The sequence below is a fragment of the Colobus angolensis genome, unplaced genomic scaffold (assembly GCF_000951035.1).
Source record: "Colobus angolensis palliatus isolate OR3802 unplaced genomic scaffold, Cang.pa_1.0 Scaffold38, whole genome shotgun sequence".
NCBI classification, from domain to species: domain Eukaryota; kingdom Metazoa; phylum Chordata; class Mammalia; order Primates; family Cercopithecidae; genus Colobus; species Colobus angolensis.
In genome coordinates this window covers 5727248-5746482 of record NW_012117154.1, presented here as the reverse complement: position 1 = coordinate 5746482, position 19235 = coordinate 5727248, and the positions used below count along the sequence as shown (strand labels likewise).

Below are 19235 nucleotides of genomic sequence, written 5' to 3'. Positions count from 1 at the left end.
AAAAAAAAAAAAGAAAAGAAATAGACCCACATGTGGGCAGTTGTCCAGTTGCCTGGAAGTGCTGGGGGGCCCTGACCACAGACACAGTGAACTTCTGTCCCTTTCCCCTGAGAGGACTTTCCAGCCCCGTTTCACTCAGAGTCCTGGGCTGACTGATGAGACACAGGTGGGCTGGTTGTTGAGGGCTACTGCCCTGGCCCCTGGTTCTGGTGGAGGAAGATAGAATAGGATTTGCATTTCTTTACCCTTTTAAATAAAGGGAAGACTGACTCAAAGTCACCAAGAGGATTTCTGAGCTGGAGGGCACCAGGCAGCAGGGCGGGTGGCTGGGCTGTACCTTGTACACGTGTCCCCTGCCGGTCAATCTGGAACACTGTGCTTGCCAACAGGGGCTGGAGCATGGGGGCCAGCATGGAGACACTCACGGGAACCTCAGGGTCCTGCACGGTGAGCTTGAGCCTCACGACCACGCTTCCCGCCTGGAGAGACACGATCTGCATTCTCAGTTTCCCACTTTGGTACAAGTCAGACACCGCCGGCGGGAAGGAGCTCTCGACCTAGCCAAGAAGAGGCAACAGCTACTCAGACAGCAGACATCCATCAACGTCTTCATGATCGTTAAGCAGGGTTCCAGGTGTGATCAATGGATGGTTCATGGAGCCATTTCTCTCCCCTACAATCAAGAGGAGGCACCCAGCGACCGACCTCTCAGAGCAAGCAGAGAGGTCCATTCACAGCACTTTAGCTGGGCTTTCCCTGGGACGGCCAGGCCTGGCCTGGTGTGTGCTGGGGACTCACAGTGACCACTGCAATCAAGCTCCCAGTCATGGAGCATCAGATGGACAATCCCCTCTGAGTATCCTGAAAACTGGTGTGAAGGTTATTTGTGTGAGTGTGTGAGAAAGACTATTGGATTGATTGATAAATGGATTGATAGATGGAGAGGCCCCATCAAGGAACAATGCCTATGGCTCTTTGGAGCTGTCCCCCTACTTACTAGGCTGTATCCCGCAGAAAACATGCACACAGAGCCAGGTGCTTAGGGTCACCCACGCCCAAGCAAGGAAGATACCAGCCTGATCCCCCGCCTTTCTGCCAACCCATACTTGCACACACAAGTGAGTTAACATTAAAAAAGGGAGGGAGTTCTCTGAAAACAATGAAAACTGGATTCCCCCTGCAGGCGAATGTTGGGAAGCAACACTCCGTGGGTCTCTGGCATTTCTACACATCTTGCAAATAGAAGCACTAACTGCCCTTTTGTTCCAGAATATCTTTCCAAGGATGTTTGCATAGTAAACAGCCTTGGGAGGGAGAGATAATGGCTCCCTCCAAAGCAAAGGGCAGGTTTGTTACTGTCTGATGTAACAGATAATGTCTCCTTCTGGAGCAAGTGCTTGCACCCATTATAAAAGATTCAGGTGCCCTAGGGTTGGGGTTCCTCAGCTCAGGTGCAGACCCACTTTATGTGCTTCGTGCCCCTGGGGCCCTCTGCATCACCTCTGTGGGACTCGGGTGCAGGAAGGGGAACTGGCACAACAGCATACGCATGCTGCCTGCTGTGCTGTGAGTAATACAGTCTTCGGTCTCTGGCCCAGGAGTCTCGTGTCTTCTGCCAGCATGCATGACACTGTGGTAGACTCACTTGCTAGTTTGCAGGGAGGGTAAAACCTCTGACCTTATGTGATTCTTGGCAGTTTAGGAAGTCACTTTTCCCTCCAATGCACCATCTGTGGATAGATGTGCTTCCCACTGGCTTGCTTCTCCCTGGCTGTCTGCTGATGTCCCCCTTTAGTCACAAGGGAGGAATGGATGCCGTGATTGCTGGTAAACGCTTTGCTAATGAAGCGACCCCAGAGCTGGAAGACAGAGCCCTTAGACAGAAGGTTCCACAGAAAATCCAGCAGTAGGATTAAATGGTGTAGACCATTTGAATAAAGGTACATATTTTAAAGATGGATCGGCCCCATATCTGGATTAAGCACCCCATAAAAGCAGGGGGGAAGCTTCTGAGTAATCACTGTGCAATTTGGGTTTGGCCTCCCCTGAAGCTGCAGTAACATGTATTTTTGCCACAATCCCAGAGGAAGAGCTGGGCAGGAATCGGCTTGTGTTTGATGTTCTCACTCAGAACACCCAAGAAAAGATTTCTGTGTCTGCATTGTGGCTTTACCTCGTGAAGCAGTAGTCTAGAAAAGTCCTGGAACTCCATGCTGCTGTGGTTGAGTAACCTCTCTGTCAGGTTGTGGTTTGCAATCTTTATTGTGACTTCAAATACCTGGGCATCTGAGACAGACAGTGAAACAAATTAGCCTGTGGTCAAAAGTCACACACTTGTCTGTTAATGTTTTCCATGAAGCCTACTCTTTGGCGGAGAACTTTTTTTTAATAGGTTGGGGCATGAATCTTGGATTGAGGTATCCTAATTGGGGGAAATAAATGTAAGAAACGAAAGAATAAACAACCACTTTTATGTCCAGGGCAGAGACATCCCAGGAAGGAGGTGCAAACGTCACACACAGCCCGTACCCACAGGAACTGGGATTCAACCAGTGCATGGAGGGTCCTTTCCCATGGGGTGGCTGCTGCTTTCCTTTGCCCTATTCACAACCACAGGGCCCAGCGGGTACTCACACAGGGCCCTTACTCAGGCCCCCAACATCAGGGTGACCAAAGGGTTCCAACCTGCCTGGGACATTCCAGAATTTAGCTCTGAAAGTCCCATTTCTCAAGAACGTACTCTGCCAGTCAAACTGGTAGGGTGGCTCACTTACAAGGGAGGTTGCGTTATTTTTGGACATAAGCAAAGATGGAAAAGAGGCTCAAGATGGGACACGGGAATATTCATCTCTCATTACGAGAGGAAACTCAGCATGCACAAGCGTCGGCAGGCACAGGAACAGGTTGGCCACAATTCTGCACCTTTCTCTGGTTATCTAACAGCCACCCGCAGCTGTGCCCCACCCTGGCTCTCTCCCAGCTGGCAAACTACGGGCCATCAGAGAGTGTGTCACCTATGCACGCCGCACTTCAGGCTGCAGAAGTGCCACCAATGTTGTATATTGTGTATTTCCCAGTTGGGGCTCCTGTGCATCTCCCATCTTAGCAAGACGGAGGAGCACCCCTTGTGGCCTCCGATTCTCAGGCCCCGACGTATGGCAGAGCCTCGTGGACCAGCGGCCTCCTCCAGGACCCTGGGAATTGGACTCCCTGGAGGCTCTGGGCATTAGGTGCCACTGTAACACCTGCCTTGCTGCCTCCCGGCGTCACAGGCTCATGACAAGGTGGAATTAGACAAGGTCTTTAAAGCAAATTGGGCTCCTTCAAAAAGGGCTCTACAAAAGAAGGGCATTTTTATAATCTGGAAAAGGAAAGAAAATCAAGGTTGGGAAGTGGAATAGGTTGGTAATTCAGGAGTCTTCTAGAGTCTTCCAAATTATCTGTACCTGACATTGGAATGTAGGTTTCTTTTTCCTGAGGGCACGGGGTTGGTGGGTGGGGAGGGTGAGGGCACGGGGTTGGTGGGGTGGGCAGGGAGCTGCAAGTTCCTATTGCATTTCCCATAGACATCAATTTTGCACCCTGGAGGATGGCTCTATAATGGAACTGCCTCTCAGGCCTCAGTTTCCAAAGAGGGAAAAGAGTTCCTCCTCCCCTTAGTCCCGGCGTACTTTGGAAATGAAATGAGAAGATGAGGTGGAGTCAGCTTGGAATGGGAAGCTGCGTGCACAGTGGAGGGCTTGTGTCGAGCGTGGCCGGGGTGCTTCGGGGCTTTCTGGATGCCCATGCTGGCTGCTATGAGGACTTAGCTTGAGGTTCACCCCAAATCAGTTTGAAAAGGATGTAGGGCTGCGCCACATTCCGCCATTCATTCTCCATCACCACTCACTGTCACTAGCATTAACCTCTGTGAGTGAGAAAGGCCCCAGTATGGTCTTTATGCAGCAATTTCTATGCTCTGCACTCTCTGCTGAGACGTGAAGCCCAAAGCCCACAGCCCAGGGCTCCCACCGGCTCTACATCAGGGACACACGTCGAGAACCCAGGACCAGAATGGAGCCCCAGCAACCCCACATTCACATCCCACAGCCACGGAGGCCAGCCTTGGGGAGAACTTCCACCAGCCAGGCCTCACCTGACCAAGTCTAGGCACCACCGGGCACCAGGCAAGTGGGGAGCAAGTCACGGGCAGAGCCAAGTGGGCCACATGGGACAGACCCAGATGGGCCACACCGGCTCCTTCCCGACAAAGTCCCGAGTTCATGTGTGCATCGTGTGTTTTGGGGACAAAAGTTTCCTCCTGGGATCACTCGAGCACAGGAATTTGACACCAGCCTGAGCAACATGGCAAGATTCCATCCTTACGAAAAATAAAAAAATTTAGCCAGGTGTGGTGCTATGTACCCGTGGTCCCAGCTACTGGGGAGGCTGAGGTGGCAGGATCACTTGAGTCCAGGGAGTCAAGACTGCAGCGAGCTGTGATCGCACCACTGCACTCCAGCCTGGGTGACAGAGCGAGTCCCTGTCTCGAAAAGAAAAAACATTTTGTCCCAGCACAAATGTGGTGGGCACAGCATTCGCTTTACATGCATCAGGAGGGAAGCGAGGCATGAAAATGTCAGCGATTCTCCCCTCTCAGGGAGGGAACTTAGACGGCCTCAGTGCTGTGGGGTAAGCAGGCAGGGTCCTGATCTGCCTGCCAGGAGCTGCCGCCTTCTGCTTTATTATTATTTTATTCCTTTGCTTCACTCTAGCTGATGCCTTATTGGTGCTTCTGATTCCACATGTTGTCCCCTCACACGGCAGAGTGAACCCGGAACAGGATGAGATGCAGGGAAGCGAGGGAGCCCGTGAAGGCGCCAGCGGGCCGGCGCAATGCCGGGCAGGCAGTGGGATGACTGGGAGGAGAGGTAGGAAGTGCGGGGCAGTCAGTGACTCCTGGTGCCCTGGTTATAGGAAGAACAACGCGACGTGCTAGAGCCATGGAACTGGTATAGAAAGACAAGCGCACAAGCTAACGTGGGTCTCTGACTGGGGGCCTTACCGGTTTTGACAGTCAGCGTGGTGGAGACGTCAGCCCCACACCCCTGGTAGGTGGTCTTCACCATGTACAGCACTCCAGCCTCCAGCCCAGCCACCGCCAGTGCCTGGCCCTGTGTCCTGGTGCTCCTGAGCAACTCCGTACCCTGGTAAACCCAGACATGGAAAGTGTGGTTCTGCGTAGAATTTAAACGCCAGGATACTTGAAAACTGCTACTGGTGACGTTGAGGACCACGTAGTCACTGAGTGGAGGACAATCTATGAAAGCACAGGAAGAGAAGACGAGCAAAGGGTCAGCGAGGGCGGCTTTATCTTCTGAAGCAGGTAACACAGCCTCCTCTCAACTTGGTTCTCACTGATTTATTGATCAAGTTGATCCATGCAGGACAGCACTCGCTGTTTTCTGTTTTTTGTTTTGAGGCAGAGTCTCACTCTGTCACCCAGGCTGGAGTGCAGTGGTGTGATCTCGGCTCACTGCAACCTCCGCCTCCCCAGTTCAAACAATTCTCTGCCTCAGCCTCCCGAGTAGCTGAGATTATAGGTGCTCGCCCCCATGCCCTACTAATTTTTTTGTATTTTTAGTAGAGATGGGGTTTCACCATGTTAGCCAGGATGATCCTAATCTCCTGACCTCGGGATCCATCTGCCTCAGCCTCCCAACGTGCTGGGATTACAGGTGTGAACCACCACGCCTGGCCCACTCGCTGTTTTGTTTGTTTGTTTGTTTTTATTTTTTTTCCAATTATAAATGAAACCCATTCATTCAAAACAGAGTATCAATCTTCTCTCTCTCCAGGCTTCTGAGTAATTTTGGAAGGTAGCTCAGACTACATTCAGTGATGGGGATATTTGAGATGAAATGGAGAAGCAAGAGGTCTCAAGTTGAAATCTCAGCCTCTCTATCACTGAGCCAAGTTAGAGGGTGGGAGTCATCCAAGTGTGCCTCTGTCTACACAATGAATAGCATTGAGTCGTGGGGCTCCTTGGGATCCAGAATCGGTGGTTACTAGAAAGTCAGAAGACTCTGGGGACCTGTTGGCAGTCATTGTACAGAAAACATTTGTAGCAATGGCCACGACAGTGTAAGGTTTCTGTGCCACGTCTACAAACACTGCCTTGCCAGCTTCTCCCAGGGCCCTGGGCTGCTCTGATTCATGACAAGCACTTGGTCATTTGCACGAGAACGTCTGCACTGGGCTGACTCATCACGCCGTAAACGATGGCCTCGTCAGGAAGCAGGACTCAGAAACCAGGCTGAGCTTCCTTTATTGCCTTTTTTATGCTTTCCTATTGAAATCCATGCCTCAGGAAGCAAAGCTCTGATGTACCAACCTATATATATGCCAGTGCTCAAATAGCATTGAAGCTCTTTTTTGGTTAAAAAAAAAATTCTGGCTGTACAGCAAGTATCTGGGCAGCAAGAATTATATAAAAAGTAGATGGCCCCCAGTCTAGTCACCAAAATTTTCACATGAGAGTTTAAATTCTATAAAAACAAGCAATGAAGAATTGTAAAAAATATATGTTGCAAAACCATGGTAAAGAAAATAATAATTTTATAATGTGTGGCTTCCCAAAGCCTTTTATGTAAGGATTGGTAGGATATATACTTTCTAGTATCATGAAAAAATTCTGTTTTTAGACACATGTGCCTGCTTTCTCTCAATAACAAATTGAAAAAAAAAAAAAAACCAACACTATCCAACTCATTTCCCTTTTCGCCTTGGCTGCCAAGAGGCTCAGAATCCAATTGAGTGCCCAGTCACCACCACGCGACGTAGCCCTGCTGTCTCTTCCTTCCAATCCGAGACTGAGCTGCCTCTTTTGAATCTTGGGCCCTGTGTAGGTGAGCTCCCCCGCTGAAAACCCTGCCGCTCCACCTCCCAGTAGATGAGCATCTGTTAGGGGAATCTGCACAGGCTTCACTCGGACGGGATCAGTGACATCCGCCCGAATTCTGATGTGTCCTAATAACACTTCTAGGATGTGGGGTAGAATGTATTTTTTAAAAGACACATCTATACTTTTCACAGGATTATCCAGTGACTTTTGGCATATTGCTCAGAGACACTGACATGGATTCCTTCTTTATGATATTTTCTTTAGTGGCAAGAAAAGCAGAAATGCTTCAACTGAGGGTGGCCCAAAGCTTGGGACCTGAGATTGTGGGTGGCACCCCCCATCTCCAGGGTCACCAGAACCCGGGAATCAAAAAGACCCCCCACTGCCTGGCCTTCTAACAACCACCCAGCTTTTTAAAGTCTGTTCCTTGGGAACATATGTCTCACTGAAAAAGGAAGGAAGGGCTACAATTTCTTTTCCAAAAAGTCTGCTAAAAGCACTGACTGTTCTATTTTTGTACAGTCAGGACACAGCCCCAAGCATTTTTTTATCCATGTCAGTGGAGGATGGTGTGACAGCAAAACGTCCTGCAAACAGGAAAGTGGGGCGGCCACGAGCAAGCCCAGTGGCTTGAACAGCAGCCCCCAGTCCACACCCAGGGCTCCAACCTTGCCTCCTTGTTGCCATTCAGATATCAAACCTGACGCAGAGTGAGAGAGCACATGGGTGGGACAACAGATGGCCCACCCAGATTACGGGCCATTTAAAAGCACATTCTATAAGGGGTGCTTCTCAGCAGAGCAGAGTTAAAATTAAAAGGGCACCCGTACTTATTTGAAAAGAACGCAGAGGAATGGTGTTTGGAAAGAAGTCTGAAAGGGTACAGGGCTGGCAATGCATGCTTTATCTCTTTTAATAAAAATGTTTACTCTTTAAATTAAGATGCCAGTGGGTTTTTGGATCACTGGATGGGGACCTGCAAACCTGGCATTTCAGATGCTGTGAAAACCCTCGGAGGCATCTGCAGAAGCTGCCATCAGTGATTTCTGCAACTAAGAGAGATTGTGAGCATTTGGGGAAAGAGAATCTCATCTAATCCAAAGAAATGCATTATCCCTGAGGACAACGTTCCCATCCAATATCTGTGTGGCCCTTTTCCAGTCTGTTACCTTGAAGCATTTGGAATTGTCCATATTTGACCATGTTTGTCCAACAAGGGCACCAATTTCTTACAGCTCAATTTTTTTTTATTGAGCATCTACTATGCACCCAGCATCACCATAAACACTGAGGGAAGAAGGATGAGTTAATGTCCACAGTGTCCAATTTGCGCAGTATGCATTATAGCAGCAGTAGGAACTTGCAGGGAGCTATAAATTAACTCCCTGGTGTGAGCCCCCTACAGTACTCCCTCCCACGACATCCATGTCACAAACCAGCCATGCTATCAGTGACACAGTTCCAGGTGATGTTTCCTGGTGCCGTGTGCACCAGGCATGTTATCCTATTTAGTCCTTACAGCAATCCCAAGTAATAGGTTCTTCTAGGATCCCCATTTTACAGAGGACAAAACTGAAGCCTAGAAAGGTCAAGTAGGTAGTATATGGCAAAGCTGAACAATAAGAAATAGCAAAGTTCATTTGCCTTACTACTAAGCTTTCCTATCACCAGTAGTAGGCTGAATAACAACCTTCAAAGATATCAAGTCCTAATCCCTGCAACTTATGACTGTGACCTTATTTGGAAAAGGAATCTTGGCAGATGTGATTCAGTGAAGTATCTTCAGATGGAAAGATAATCCTGGATTTCCCAGGTCCACCCTAAATGCAATCACAAGTGTCCTTATAAGAGAGAATCAGGGGAGATTTGCACACAGACACAGACACACACACACGCACACACACACACAAAGGAGAAGGTGGTATGAAGCTGGAATAGAGAAAGAACAAAGATGTTCACCTTGAAGATGGAGTAGGGCTAGGCATGGTGGCTCACATCTGTAATCCCAGAACTTTGGGAGACCAAAGTGGGCATACGGCTTGAGCCCAGGAGTTTGAAACCAGCTTGGGCAATATAGCAAGACCCCTATCTTTACAAAAAACCACAAACATTAGCCATACGTGGTGATGTGTGCCTATAGTCCCAGCTACTTGGGGGGCTGAGCTAGGAGGATCAATTGAACCCTGGAGGTGGAGGCTGCAGTGAGCCGAGATTGTGCCACTGCACTTCAGCCTGAGTGACAGAGCAAGACACTGTCAAAAAACAAAACAAAACAAAACAAAAACAGAAGAAGTAGGGATGCGGCCACAAGCCAAGAAATGCCGGCAGCCACCAGAGGGCAGAGAGGCAAGGAATGGATTCTCCCAGAGCCTCTGGAGGGCACAGCCCTGCTGGCATCCTGATTTGGGCCCAGTGCTAACTATTTCAAATTTCTGGTCTTCAGAACTGTGACAGGATACATTTCTCTTGTTTGAAGCCACCCAGTTTGTGGGTCTTTGTTAGGGAAACCCAGGAAACTTACATATCTCCCAATCCTTCTTTAACGAAATTTCACTGCAGCTGTTCCCTTGGCTGGACAGCACAGCTTGGAGAGTTTTCTTTGTGTTGTAAAACCAACCAACCAACTTCTAACATGCTAAGGCCAATCTCTCTTTTGTTGGACAGACCTTGCGGTATTTTAAAACTAGAAATCTTCCTTCTACCCCGACTCCTCTCTTCCAGGGTAGGCCGCTATAACTTGATTTTTGGTTTTCATTAGCCAGAACACCCTCCTTTGGTCACCCTTAAATGGGGACCCTTTTCAGTGTCCCCCTTAAATGTGGCCTAGAAAATGATGCTCTTGACTCTGTGTTTGCATGACCCAAGGCCACAGCAATGTGGTTAATCTAAACTTCAGGCCCCAGAGCCCCTGCTCCACAGCCCTCCCCATCCACAGCTAGGAACACAAGTTCAGAACTTTGCCTCTATCTGGGTAAAGCACCCTGGGTTCTCCACGTCTGACAGCCTGGCCCTTGTTTCTTCCTTCCGGGCAGCCGTGACTCATCTCTGGTTCAGCAGGGAAGGTGCCAGGGATACTGTTTCCTTAGCAATGTGCAATTGGAATTCACTCTAAACTGCTGAACTGGAAACACTGGATTAGTGTGTCCTGCCCTATTAGAAGTGAAGCCAGGACCGCACAGCCTCCCCTGTTTGTGTTTGGCGGTCGCTCGAGCGGCCGTGTATCCTGACGTAATCTGGCAGCTCACTGTGCCAAGCAACACGGCAGAGTGTGACTGCCAACAGACCTAACCATAAATAGAATCTAATATTTTTCCAGATGACTGACCAGGGTAAAAATAACTATTTGGAAAATACCTGTTTTCCAACCTTCTGCGCTCACGAAAGGGACAGGATTCTCACCCTGGAAGCCACAGAGCAGGAATCTACAGGCGGTTCTCTGCAGAGCTTAGTGGGGTGCCGTGGGGTGTGCATGGGGTGCGAAGTTCTAAGTGGATCTCAAGGCCACATGCTTGGGGTACAGAAGTGTTCTCAGTGTTTTGCTGCCAGAGCTGGGCTGGAAATTTTTAATACCTGGAGACCCTTGGGATGACCACTGTGGAAACCTCTCTTTCCGTGATTGATCCAGGAAACGTTTGTGGAGTGCCTGCTCTTTTTGCAGGGCACCAGGGATTCATCTGCCAGCAGGTGGAAGGCAAGGCCACTCTCCCCACACAGCCTCATTCTGATAGGAGGAGAACATTCCTGGTGGTAGGGGGAACGTCTGACCCTGGAGCCCACCACAGCCACAGCTGGCTCTGGGGACTGGTCCACTCCCTCCACCCCTCGCCCACAGGACAACGAGAAGAGCCAATCAGAACCTTAGGCTGAGCACAGGGGCTCCTGCCTGCAATTCCAGCGCTTTATGAGGCCAAGGAGGGAGGATCTCTTGAGGCTGGGAGCTTGAGACCAGCCTGGGCTACTCAGTGAGACTTCGTCTCTACCAAAAATTTAAAACTGAGCCAGCTGTGGTGGTGCACGTCTATGGTCCCAGCTACTCCAGAGGCTGAGGTTGGAGCCTGGGAGCTGGAGGCTGCAGTGACCGGTGATCACGCCACTGCACTCCAGCCTGGACGACAGAGTAAGACCCTGTCTCTACAAAAAATAAAATTAATTAAATAAATAAACCACAACCTTAGACTCCTTTTCCTAGTTGGGCTCTGGAACACCAAAGAAAATAATTCAAGTCTTCTGGACCTCTACCGACTCTCGGTCCTAAGCACTCATGAAGGTGGGAAGGGCATGGCGGTTTCCCTGCGTGCACCAGGACAAAGGACAGCCCCCAAGGACGGGGGACAGGCCATCACACTCTCAGTCAGGTCCCCTCCAGAGGGCTGCTAGGGAAGACGGCCTCGGGATGACGAGGGTGGCAGGGAGTCATGAACAGCTGGTTCATGTGCGTCTGCAGAGAACCAGCCTTGGGATCTTATGCAAGAACACCACCTTCGTCTCCCTCAATTTCCTCTTCTGAAAAAATGAGCGTAAGAAGAGTAGTTGCCTCTTGAGGTTATTCTAAGAATCTAAACGAAGCAATACCCACAGAGTGCTGAGAGCAGAGCCCAGTGTATGTGAAGTGCCGGCAACTGCCAGCTGTGCTGTTATTGTGAACAAAGGGATGGTACTCACTGTTGAGTCCTTTTAAGGAAAAAGAACATGCAAATTAAATGATTAACGAATTCAAATTGGGTATAAAGAGATTCTCTGTAACCCTTGTCACAACGCTACAGTTCCAGCCTCCTGGAAGCAACAAAAGTGCTCCTGTGAGGGGAAAGAATATTATATGATTGCTTTAGAAAGCTGTTAGTTTTCAACTACCAATAATTGTCATGGTGAAAACCAGGCTTCTTCTTGGAAACTTTGTACACACTATAGGAACTGAAGAAAGCAGCTTATAAAATTACATAGGTAGCAGGATTTAAATAAGGTTAAAAAAAAAAAAAAAACTTGTATTCAATAAGGTCAAAACCTGGAAAGGAACAGGAAATAGAAAGAGATGGGATCAGCATTGCCTGAGAGACCCCCTGGGAGTCCACAGCCTCCTCCACACCAGGCTTTCCTTCCCTTAGCCTCTTCACAGTCAAGCTTCCCTGCAGGATTCTCAGTTGTTCTCTCTTCTTTTTCTCCTCCAGCTGTCTTCCTAACCTGGGCTGCTGGCTGCTTCCCTTCTGCTCTCCTGAAGCCGGCACCAGATCCCTGCAGTTCCCACGGGCGTTTCCTGCCCCGCTGTTACCCACGCGTGTGCCCTCCTTGCTTGCCGTCCAGCTTACCGCTTGCTCGCCTGGGGCTTGCTGAGCCTTCACTGCTGACCTGGCTGCACACGCCCGTCCAGCTGTTCTCCTGCCTTACCCCTGTCCACTGCAGCCTCTCCTCCTGCACTGACCTGGCGCTGTTGGGCTTCTCTGGCCGAAGGCCCCAGGCCTCTTCCCTTCTCTCAGCCATGCCATGGTTTAAGTGTCACCTGGAGGCGAGTGACCCTGGACTCACACATGCAGCCCAGCCCCGCCTCTGCGCTCCAGCACCACGTGTCCAACTCAGTCAGCATCCTGGCACCTCCACTCACTCCGTCTCAGCTGTAACTATTACTGACAATAATAACAACGGCTCGCATCTTCCCCATCCACTCCAGTGGAAGCACCCTCTACTCCACTGTTCAGTCAAGATATCTGGATTCCGTCTTCTTTCCTTTATCCTCTTCTTCACTGAATTAATCAGTAAGTTCCAGAGGTTCTACCTCTCAAATGTTGCCTGAATCCCTTTCTCCACCACCTTCTACACCCCAGACTCCTGCATGCACTGTATCATCTTTATAGCGCCTTCCTACATTTCAGATTACACAGTTACTTCTTATTCCAAGCTGCTTGATGGCAGAGCCAATCCCATGTGCCAGTCCTGGTTGGTACATCCCTCCCCACTCCCAACGGGGACAGACCTGGGCACGTTTTTCTACGTGCTTCCTCCCACGCCCAGCCCGCTCTTCTGCTCCCCAGGCTGACCCCGCGATGCTAGGGACGGTCCCAGCTTATCCCCGTGGTTCCAATGCAGACATCAGTCATGCCCTTTCATGCGTCAACATGTCTCCATTTCCACAACCCACTAGACAGACAGAGATGAGGACCTGCTTCTGCATGCTTCCATTACCAGCACCTAGCACAGTGAATAGCACCTAAATCAACATTTCCTAAGCCAAAGAACGGAGGCAAGAGTGGCCCACTAGGAGACCAATGATGGTTGAGAGAACTAAGTGTATTCTGTGCCTGTGAGCCAGCCGTTCCCTCTCAGCAAAAAGAGTCTCTGTGGTCTAAAGACCATCCAGCCTTTGAAAAATCCCTTCACCCTTTTCCCGTTTCGAAGACAAAAAGGGCAGCTCACTGCCAACACTCATTTAATTTTACATAAACACACTCTTTGGGGCTAAAACAAATCTGATTTTCAATATGAAAATAAAATATAAAAACTGTTCTTGGAGTTATTTCTAAACAGAACTAACCTCAGAATCGTCTGAATCATCAGAATCATCTATTTCAGAAAAACAGGTTCAGCAAATGAATCGTCGGCCAACAACTTGTCTGAGAACAATGTTAACAACACACGTAGGAATGCTGTTTTCTAGGATTTGACATTTCCAGCAGTCAAGAATCACTATATTTTGTAAATGGAAACACCACTACTAAAAACAGAATGCTATAAGGAGAATTGTGTCTTTTGTTTCCAAAGTCAACATACCAGAGTGATGCGAAAATAATAATAAAAGCAAGGTATTTCATGGCAAAGTTATCTCGGGGTAAATGCTGCAGCTGCAAGCACTGCTGGTGAGTATTCAGGGGCAAACGGGAATTAAGCCATTCCCACACCATCTGAGAGAGCCTGGTCGTTACCTTCCCACTCCAGGTTGAGCTTCCGCGGAGGCGTGGCTAGAGCTTCCTGGTGACAGACGCACTGGTACGAGCCCTCCAGGTTTGCACACAGTTCCCTTCCAGGACAGGCGTTGAGCTCCTTGTAGAAACACTCATTGACATCTACAGGGACGGACAGCAGGACCCACACTCAGCAGTTGCCGCCACCTCGCCGTCCTCATCTACCTGCACACGCACGGCCTCTGTGGACTCGTGCCGTGGATTTGTGCCACGTTGGTTGAGGGGTGCCTTGGGCAGTGGGCCCAAGAGGGACTATGGAAGCCTCATCTTAGAGGGCCTCATGCGGCTGCTGGCCATCTTCATCCAAGCAGTGGCCCACGTTCAGGCGGGGCTCGCGGCTAGCTCACCGGGCAGCCTCACATGAGCAAATCACTCTGGGCTGGACTGAGTCTGGGTGGTCATGAAAAGACGGGGCCAAAACATCCCACCCCAAGGGTAAAGCAAATCGATGGGTGTTTTCTGTGCCAACAAGGAAACCCAGAGCCACCCCTGACATTCTGAGGCTGGCCCAGGCCTCCCAGACAGAACCATCTCACAGCGACCAGCCTCTTCATAATGCTGGCTAAGCACAGACAGTGATAAGCTCATGTGTCATCCACAAAATACTAACGCCCCTCTCTTGGCCCAAATGAGTGATTCTTAGTTCTTCACAAATTACAGCTTATCTTTATGCAATTGTGCCCGTCTCATTTGCTTAGATGTACTGAGATTCCCAATCATGGAGTTGCCTCCATTTCCTGACAGCATTCAATTCAGAACAAAATCACACCTCCCTAGACCCTCCCCAAACCACCCGATCACAACCCACATCCTGTAACAGTTTCTTTCTAACAATCTCTTACTAAGAGGCCTCATGGTTTTCCATGGTATGGGTTCTCCCTTGCTGCCTCGAATAATAAACTCAACTGGTCCACCCACAGGTGTGCTCCTGCAACCTCTGGCCGAAGGTCACTGACAGAGCAGATGATAGAACGAACACTTGGCTTAATGGCGCTAGAGCAATGCAGCTTGGTTTTGAAGAACATGTGTGGATCTGAAGGGAGATCACTGCAATCGGTAGAGCTTTCACATGGCTTTGAGCCCTGGCATTGTCACGTGCCTCCTCAGTGTCATAGAAGAGGCTCCACCAAGGCAGCTACCCTCCCGCAAAGCCGTGGGAGCAGCAGACTAGCCTGGCTGCCTCCTGCTTGTGTACAGGAAGCCGTACAGGAGCCTGGCAGTTTGCTTGCGGACTGTCTGTGGCTGCTACCGCAGCAGGGCTGAGTCATTGAGACAGAGATCACGTGGGCCCACAAAGCCAAAAATATTTACTATCTGGTCCCTTTTAGATAAGGTTTGCCAATTCCTGACATAGGACAACAACAATAAAGAATAGGTAATTTCTTCCAGAAACAAGGCCACGTCTATGTGCTTTGCCAGATACAAACTCAACTTTAGACAAATTCTGCTGAAGGAGCCTTTGGAGTACAAGGATGTCCTTGACAAGGGTGGGAAAGAGGCGAGAGGGAAATTTAGGAAACCAAAGAACTGAAGAAACAAGTTCTTTGTGTGTGGCTCTGGGATTTGCCCTCCAGTGTCCACTAGGATGGAAGGAGAAGCCTGTCAAGGGGGAAGGAGTCCAGAGGGATCCGAGGAGAGATGGAGGGAAGGGGAGAGGGGCCAGAAATGGGGGGCAAAATAGGTTCTCGAGGTCTGTACTTTGGGACTTGGAGTTTACAGGGTGAGCTGAAGGCAGATCCCACACCTGTGGGATGAACACACTTGAACCAGTTATTCTTTCACTGCTGAATTTAAACCTCCTTTAAAAGACAAAGGACTGGTCTGGCTTTAGCGTCCGCCTTGCATTTTGGCTGTTCAGGCCCCACCCTGCAGCCTCCCCAGAGGGAGGATCGAGGGAAGCCCAACCTTGCACCTGGATGCTGATCACTTCATAGACACGCTTCGCAATGTCACCCAGCAGGGCAGAGACGTCGGCCACAGGCAGTGGCTGCAGCAGGCCCAGCAGCAGCCGTGACACCGTGGTGGAGGCGTCCCCAGGGGCCGAGTGCAGGTGATGGATGGTGGAGGCCATTGGTTGCAGGGCGCTGGTGACCTGTGAAGCCAGAATCAGAGCATCACACAGCAGAAGATTGGAGTGCACTGGCATGATCTCGGCTCACTGCAACCTCCACCTCCTGGGTTCAAGCAATTCTCCTGCCTCAGCCTCCCCAGTAGCTGGGATTACAGGCACGTGCCACCACACCTGGCTAATTATTGGATTTCTAGTAGAGACGGGGTTTCGCCATGTTGGCCAGACTGGTCTTGAACTCCTGACCTCAAGTGATCCGCCCGCCTCGGCCTCCCAAAGTGCTGGGATTACAGGCATGAGCCACCACTCCTGGCCGATTATTTATATTTAATGGAGGAGGTATCTCAGGCACAGAGAGGTTAAGTGACTTGCCCAAGGTCACACAGCTGATAAGTGGCAACACTTGGGCCAGGCAGTGTGGCTTCAGAGCTAGCTTCTTACTGTCCAGTTGGACAGCCCCTCAACAAGCTAAGAGGAGACAGGAATCACTCCTAGCCTGGGCTGTTAAGACCGAGGCTGCAGACTACCTGTCTAGCAGCTCACTGGCCAGCAGCCCAGAACAACGGGAGGTGTGCACCATCTGATCTGGGCTCCCAGTCAGCTTAGTCTAAAGGCCAAGGAGTGCCCCAACCCTGGGTCTAACACCAAGACACCCAGACACACCTGGGACACACAAAAGATCTGAAGCACAGAAGAGCTACACAGATGCCGAAGGAAAATGCAGGGCCCTTTGTCTGAAACGTGTTCGGCATTTCCAGAGACAACGGCAGCACTTTAGACCAAGCTGAACCCTCTGAGCACCATTCCCTGTCAGCAGCCGGCTCTAAAGTCAGACCATCTCCCAGGGAGGGCTGCCTTGGGGGCACGCAGTGCCCTGTCCACGCTGGGATTCCCGAGACTGATGGTGGCCTGAGCTGGAGAAGACATCCTGGTTGGCACTCACTGCTGATGGGCCAGAAAGTGTGAGCTGTGTCATCAGCAGGGGTCAGCAAGGGTGTTTGTTTTTATCCCGAGGGGACAGTGGGTGACCTCTGGAGATAGTTTTGCGTGTCACCCTGGGGTGTGCTTCTGACTTGTGTGGAGAGGCCAGGGGCGCTGCTAACCTGGGACCCCAGGAGGCTCTCCAGCCCCAGGCTACAGTTCCCATCTCAGCACTCCCAGGATGCTGCCGGCTTCCATGAAGCAGGAGCCAGAAGTTGAGAAAGTTGGGAGAGAGGGTGGTGAGGGAAGAGCTTGGGGCTTAGGCTGTCTTTGCTGGGACTCCAGACGCCTGCAAGCTTAGGGATCCGCGTTCTCCACCACAACAGGTGGGCCTACAAAGGTACACACATCACAACTCAGCCAAATACACGCTTCAGTTGTGTGCATGTTGTTGCATGTAAATCATTCCTCTTTGAAGCGGATTTGTTTAAGAATTAGAATTTGGTTCACAGTCAGTCATTTGGGGCCACTTGTGGAATATCACCCTCCCCACCCCCAGGTCCCTTCCACGGCCCCACACCTGGGTCTGCCTGAGCAGCTGCTGAAAGGAGCCTGCAGGGAGCCCCTGACTTTCTCACCCACCAAGGAATGCAGAAGGCGCATGTGGTTCAGGAGCCTGGGGTCCACTTGCTGGAGTTCCTTGAAGTCCATTTTCACCAGGATGGTGACGTTGTACCAGGAGCCCACGGGGCCCCTCTCTGGAGCTGCACGAGGGCAAACACTGATGATTATGGACCCAGGACAGGTTGAAGTCACAAGAGCTGCTGGGGTGGGAGAGGGGGCAGGAGAGGGAACCAGAGGCCATGAGAGGCCCTGCTCTGCATTTACCTCCCTGCAAAAAGACATCTACCACAGGAGACGGGAGGATGTCCCCACTGCCTGCCCCTCGCTCCTCTCCATCCTAATGTCCCTGAAGACCACTGATCCCTGCTCAGAGGTGAGCTGGGCCTGGGACCCACAGCAGCGGGCCTTGCCTTGAAGAGATCTGCTTAGGAGGTAAATAGAGCCTATCAGCCTCATTATACTGTCATAGTATGTTGATATAGAAAATTACTTTATACTGTGTCATTATTTTATTGATACTACAAATATTGGATAGTATAATAATATGTAATATGGTATGTACTATAGAATAGCATGTGGTATAATGATATAGTATTATCACATAATACTTGATATTATGTATACTATTGCTTTATTACTGCATACCATACTAATGCTATATTTTAAATATTAAATAATATGTATAAATATTAAATTATATATGTGTGTGTGTGTGTATATATATAATGTATGTATATAGACCATCCCATTTTCCTGGATGCAGACCCCAATCGAAAGAGAACTTTCCAGACCAGCAGGCATGTATTTGAGGCAACAGGGTCTGCCTACGGCGCTGTAGCACTTATCAGGCCCCTGTGGCACTGCAGGCACAGCCAGCTCCGCACCTGTGACAAATCTGCCTGGAGCTCCTGGCCTCTCCAGGCAAACTGGGAAATCCGGGTCTCTGCTCCACCAGACGTGTCTTCCCATTTCAGGGCCCCTGAGAGCGCCGTGAGCTTTTCTCCCCTGAGAGTTTAGGGGCCAGATTTTGACTAAGAAATTATCTAAGAGCAGGCGCTGCCTGTGCACACAGTGGGGGCTCCTGGTGAAATCGGTCGCTGCTCCTAGAAACATACTCCTCCCCGCACCTTCACACAGACCAGCCTCACTGAGACCCTCTTTTGCTGCCGATCCGTGAGCACGGCCTGCAGCAGCCTACCTTGGGGTGCAGGGGCCATGCAGCAGCGCCCCCCTGACCAGGGGCAGCACTTCTGAAGCCCAGGACAGTCGGTGTCCAAGCTGCACGGGGAGGTGGATGGTTCAGGCTCCTCTGCAGGGCAGACCCCGGGTCTTGATGTGAACTCTCTGGACTGATTCAGAGCTGGGAGAAAATGGTACAGTTAATGATGCTGGTGACAAAAGACGAACCTCATTTGCTTCACAGGGGCCTCATGTCGGTGCTTCCTGGTGCTGAAGTCTGCCTGTGGGTCTGTGGCCTGTTCAGGGCCCATCCCCATGCCTGGGCAGACCCACCCCATTGGCGGGCCGCTGGCTTTGCCTTTCATATCCTCTGCCCATCTGTCCTGCCAGGGCAGCTTCAGTTGAGGTCCTAGGTGTCGCTGTTTCTTCCAGGCCTCAGGAGTCCAGGTCCAAGAGGCTCCACCACCCCCTAGAGGGCCCCTTGCTGCTTCCAGTCCTGAGCTCATTCATTCATTCATTCATTCAATATTTGTGGAGCACCTATGTGCCAGGCACAATCCCAGGTGCCCAGGGCCCAGCCTTCAGGGAACTTATATTCCAGTGGGGGAAC

The 19235-nt window shown here is 50.4% G+C and overlaps 1 protein-coding gene across 2 annotated transcripts in view; it reads right to left on the bottom strand.

Annotated features, from left to right (window-relative positions):
- Nucleotides 1-19235, bottom strand: part of UMODL1 (uromodulin-like 1) — a 65603-nt gene that overhangs the window by 35358 nt on the left and 11010 nt on the right. For both annotated transcript variants that reach the window (XM_011954074.1, XM_011954075.1), the window contains exons 3-9: nucleotides 18645-18806; nucleotides 17465-17586; nucleotides 15739-15925; nucleotides 13795-13935; nucleotides 5045-5299; nucleotides 2174-2286; nucleotides 338-557 (exon numbers count right to left, since the gene is read on the bottom strand). In XM_011954074.1, coding sequence (XP_011809464.1) covers nucleotides 338-557; nucleotides 2174-2286; nucleotides 5045-5299; nucleotides 13795-13935; nucleotides 15739-15925; nucleotides 17465-17586; nucleotides 18645-18806 — 1200 coding nt within the window. The remainder of the gene's footprint in view (nucleotides 1-337; nucleotides 558-2173; nucleotides 2287-5044; nucleotides 5300-13794; nucleotides 13936-15738; nucleotides 15926-17464; nucleotides 17587-18644; nucleotides 18807-19235) is intronic.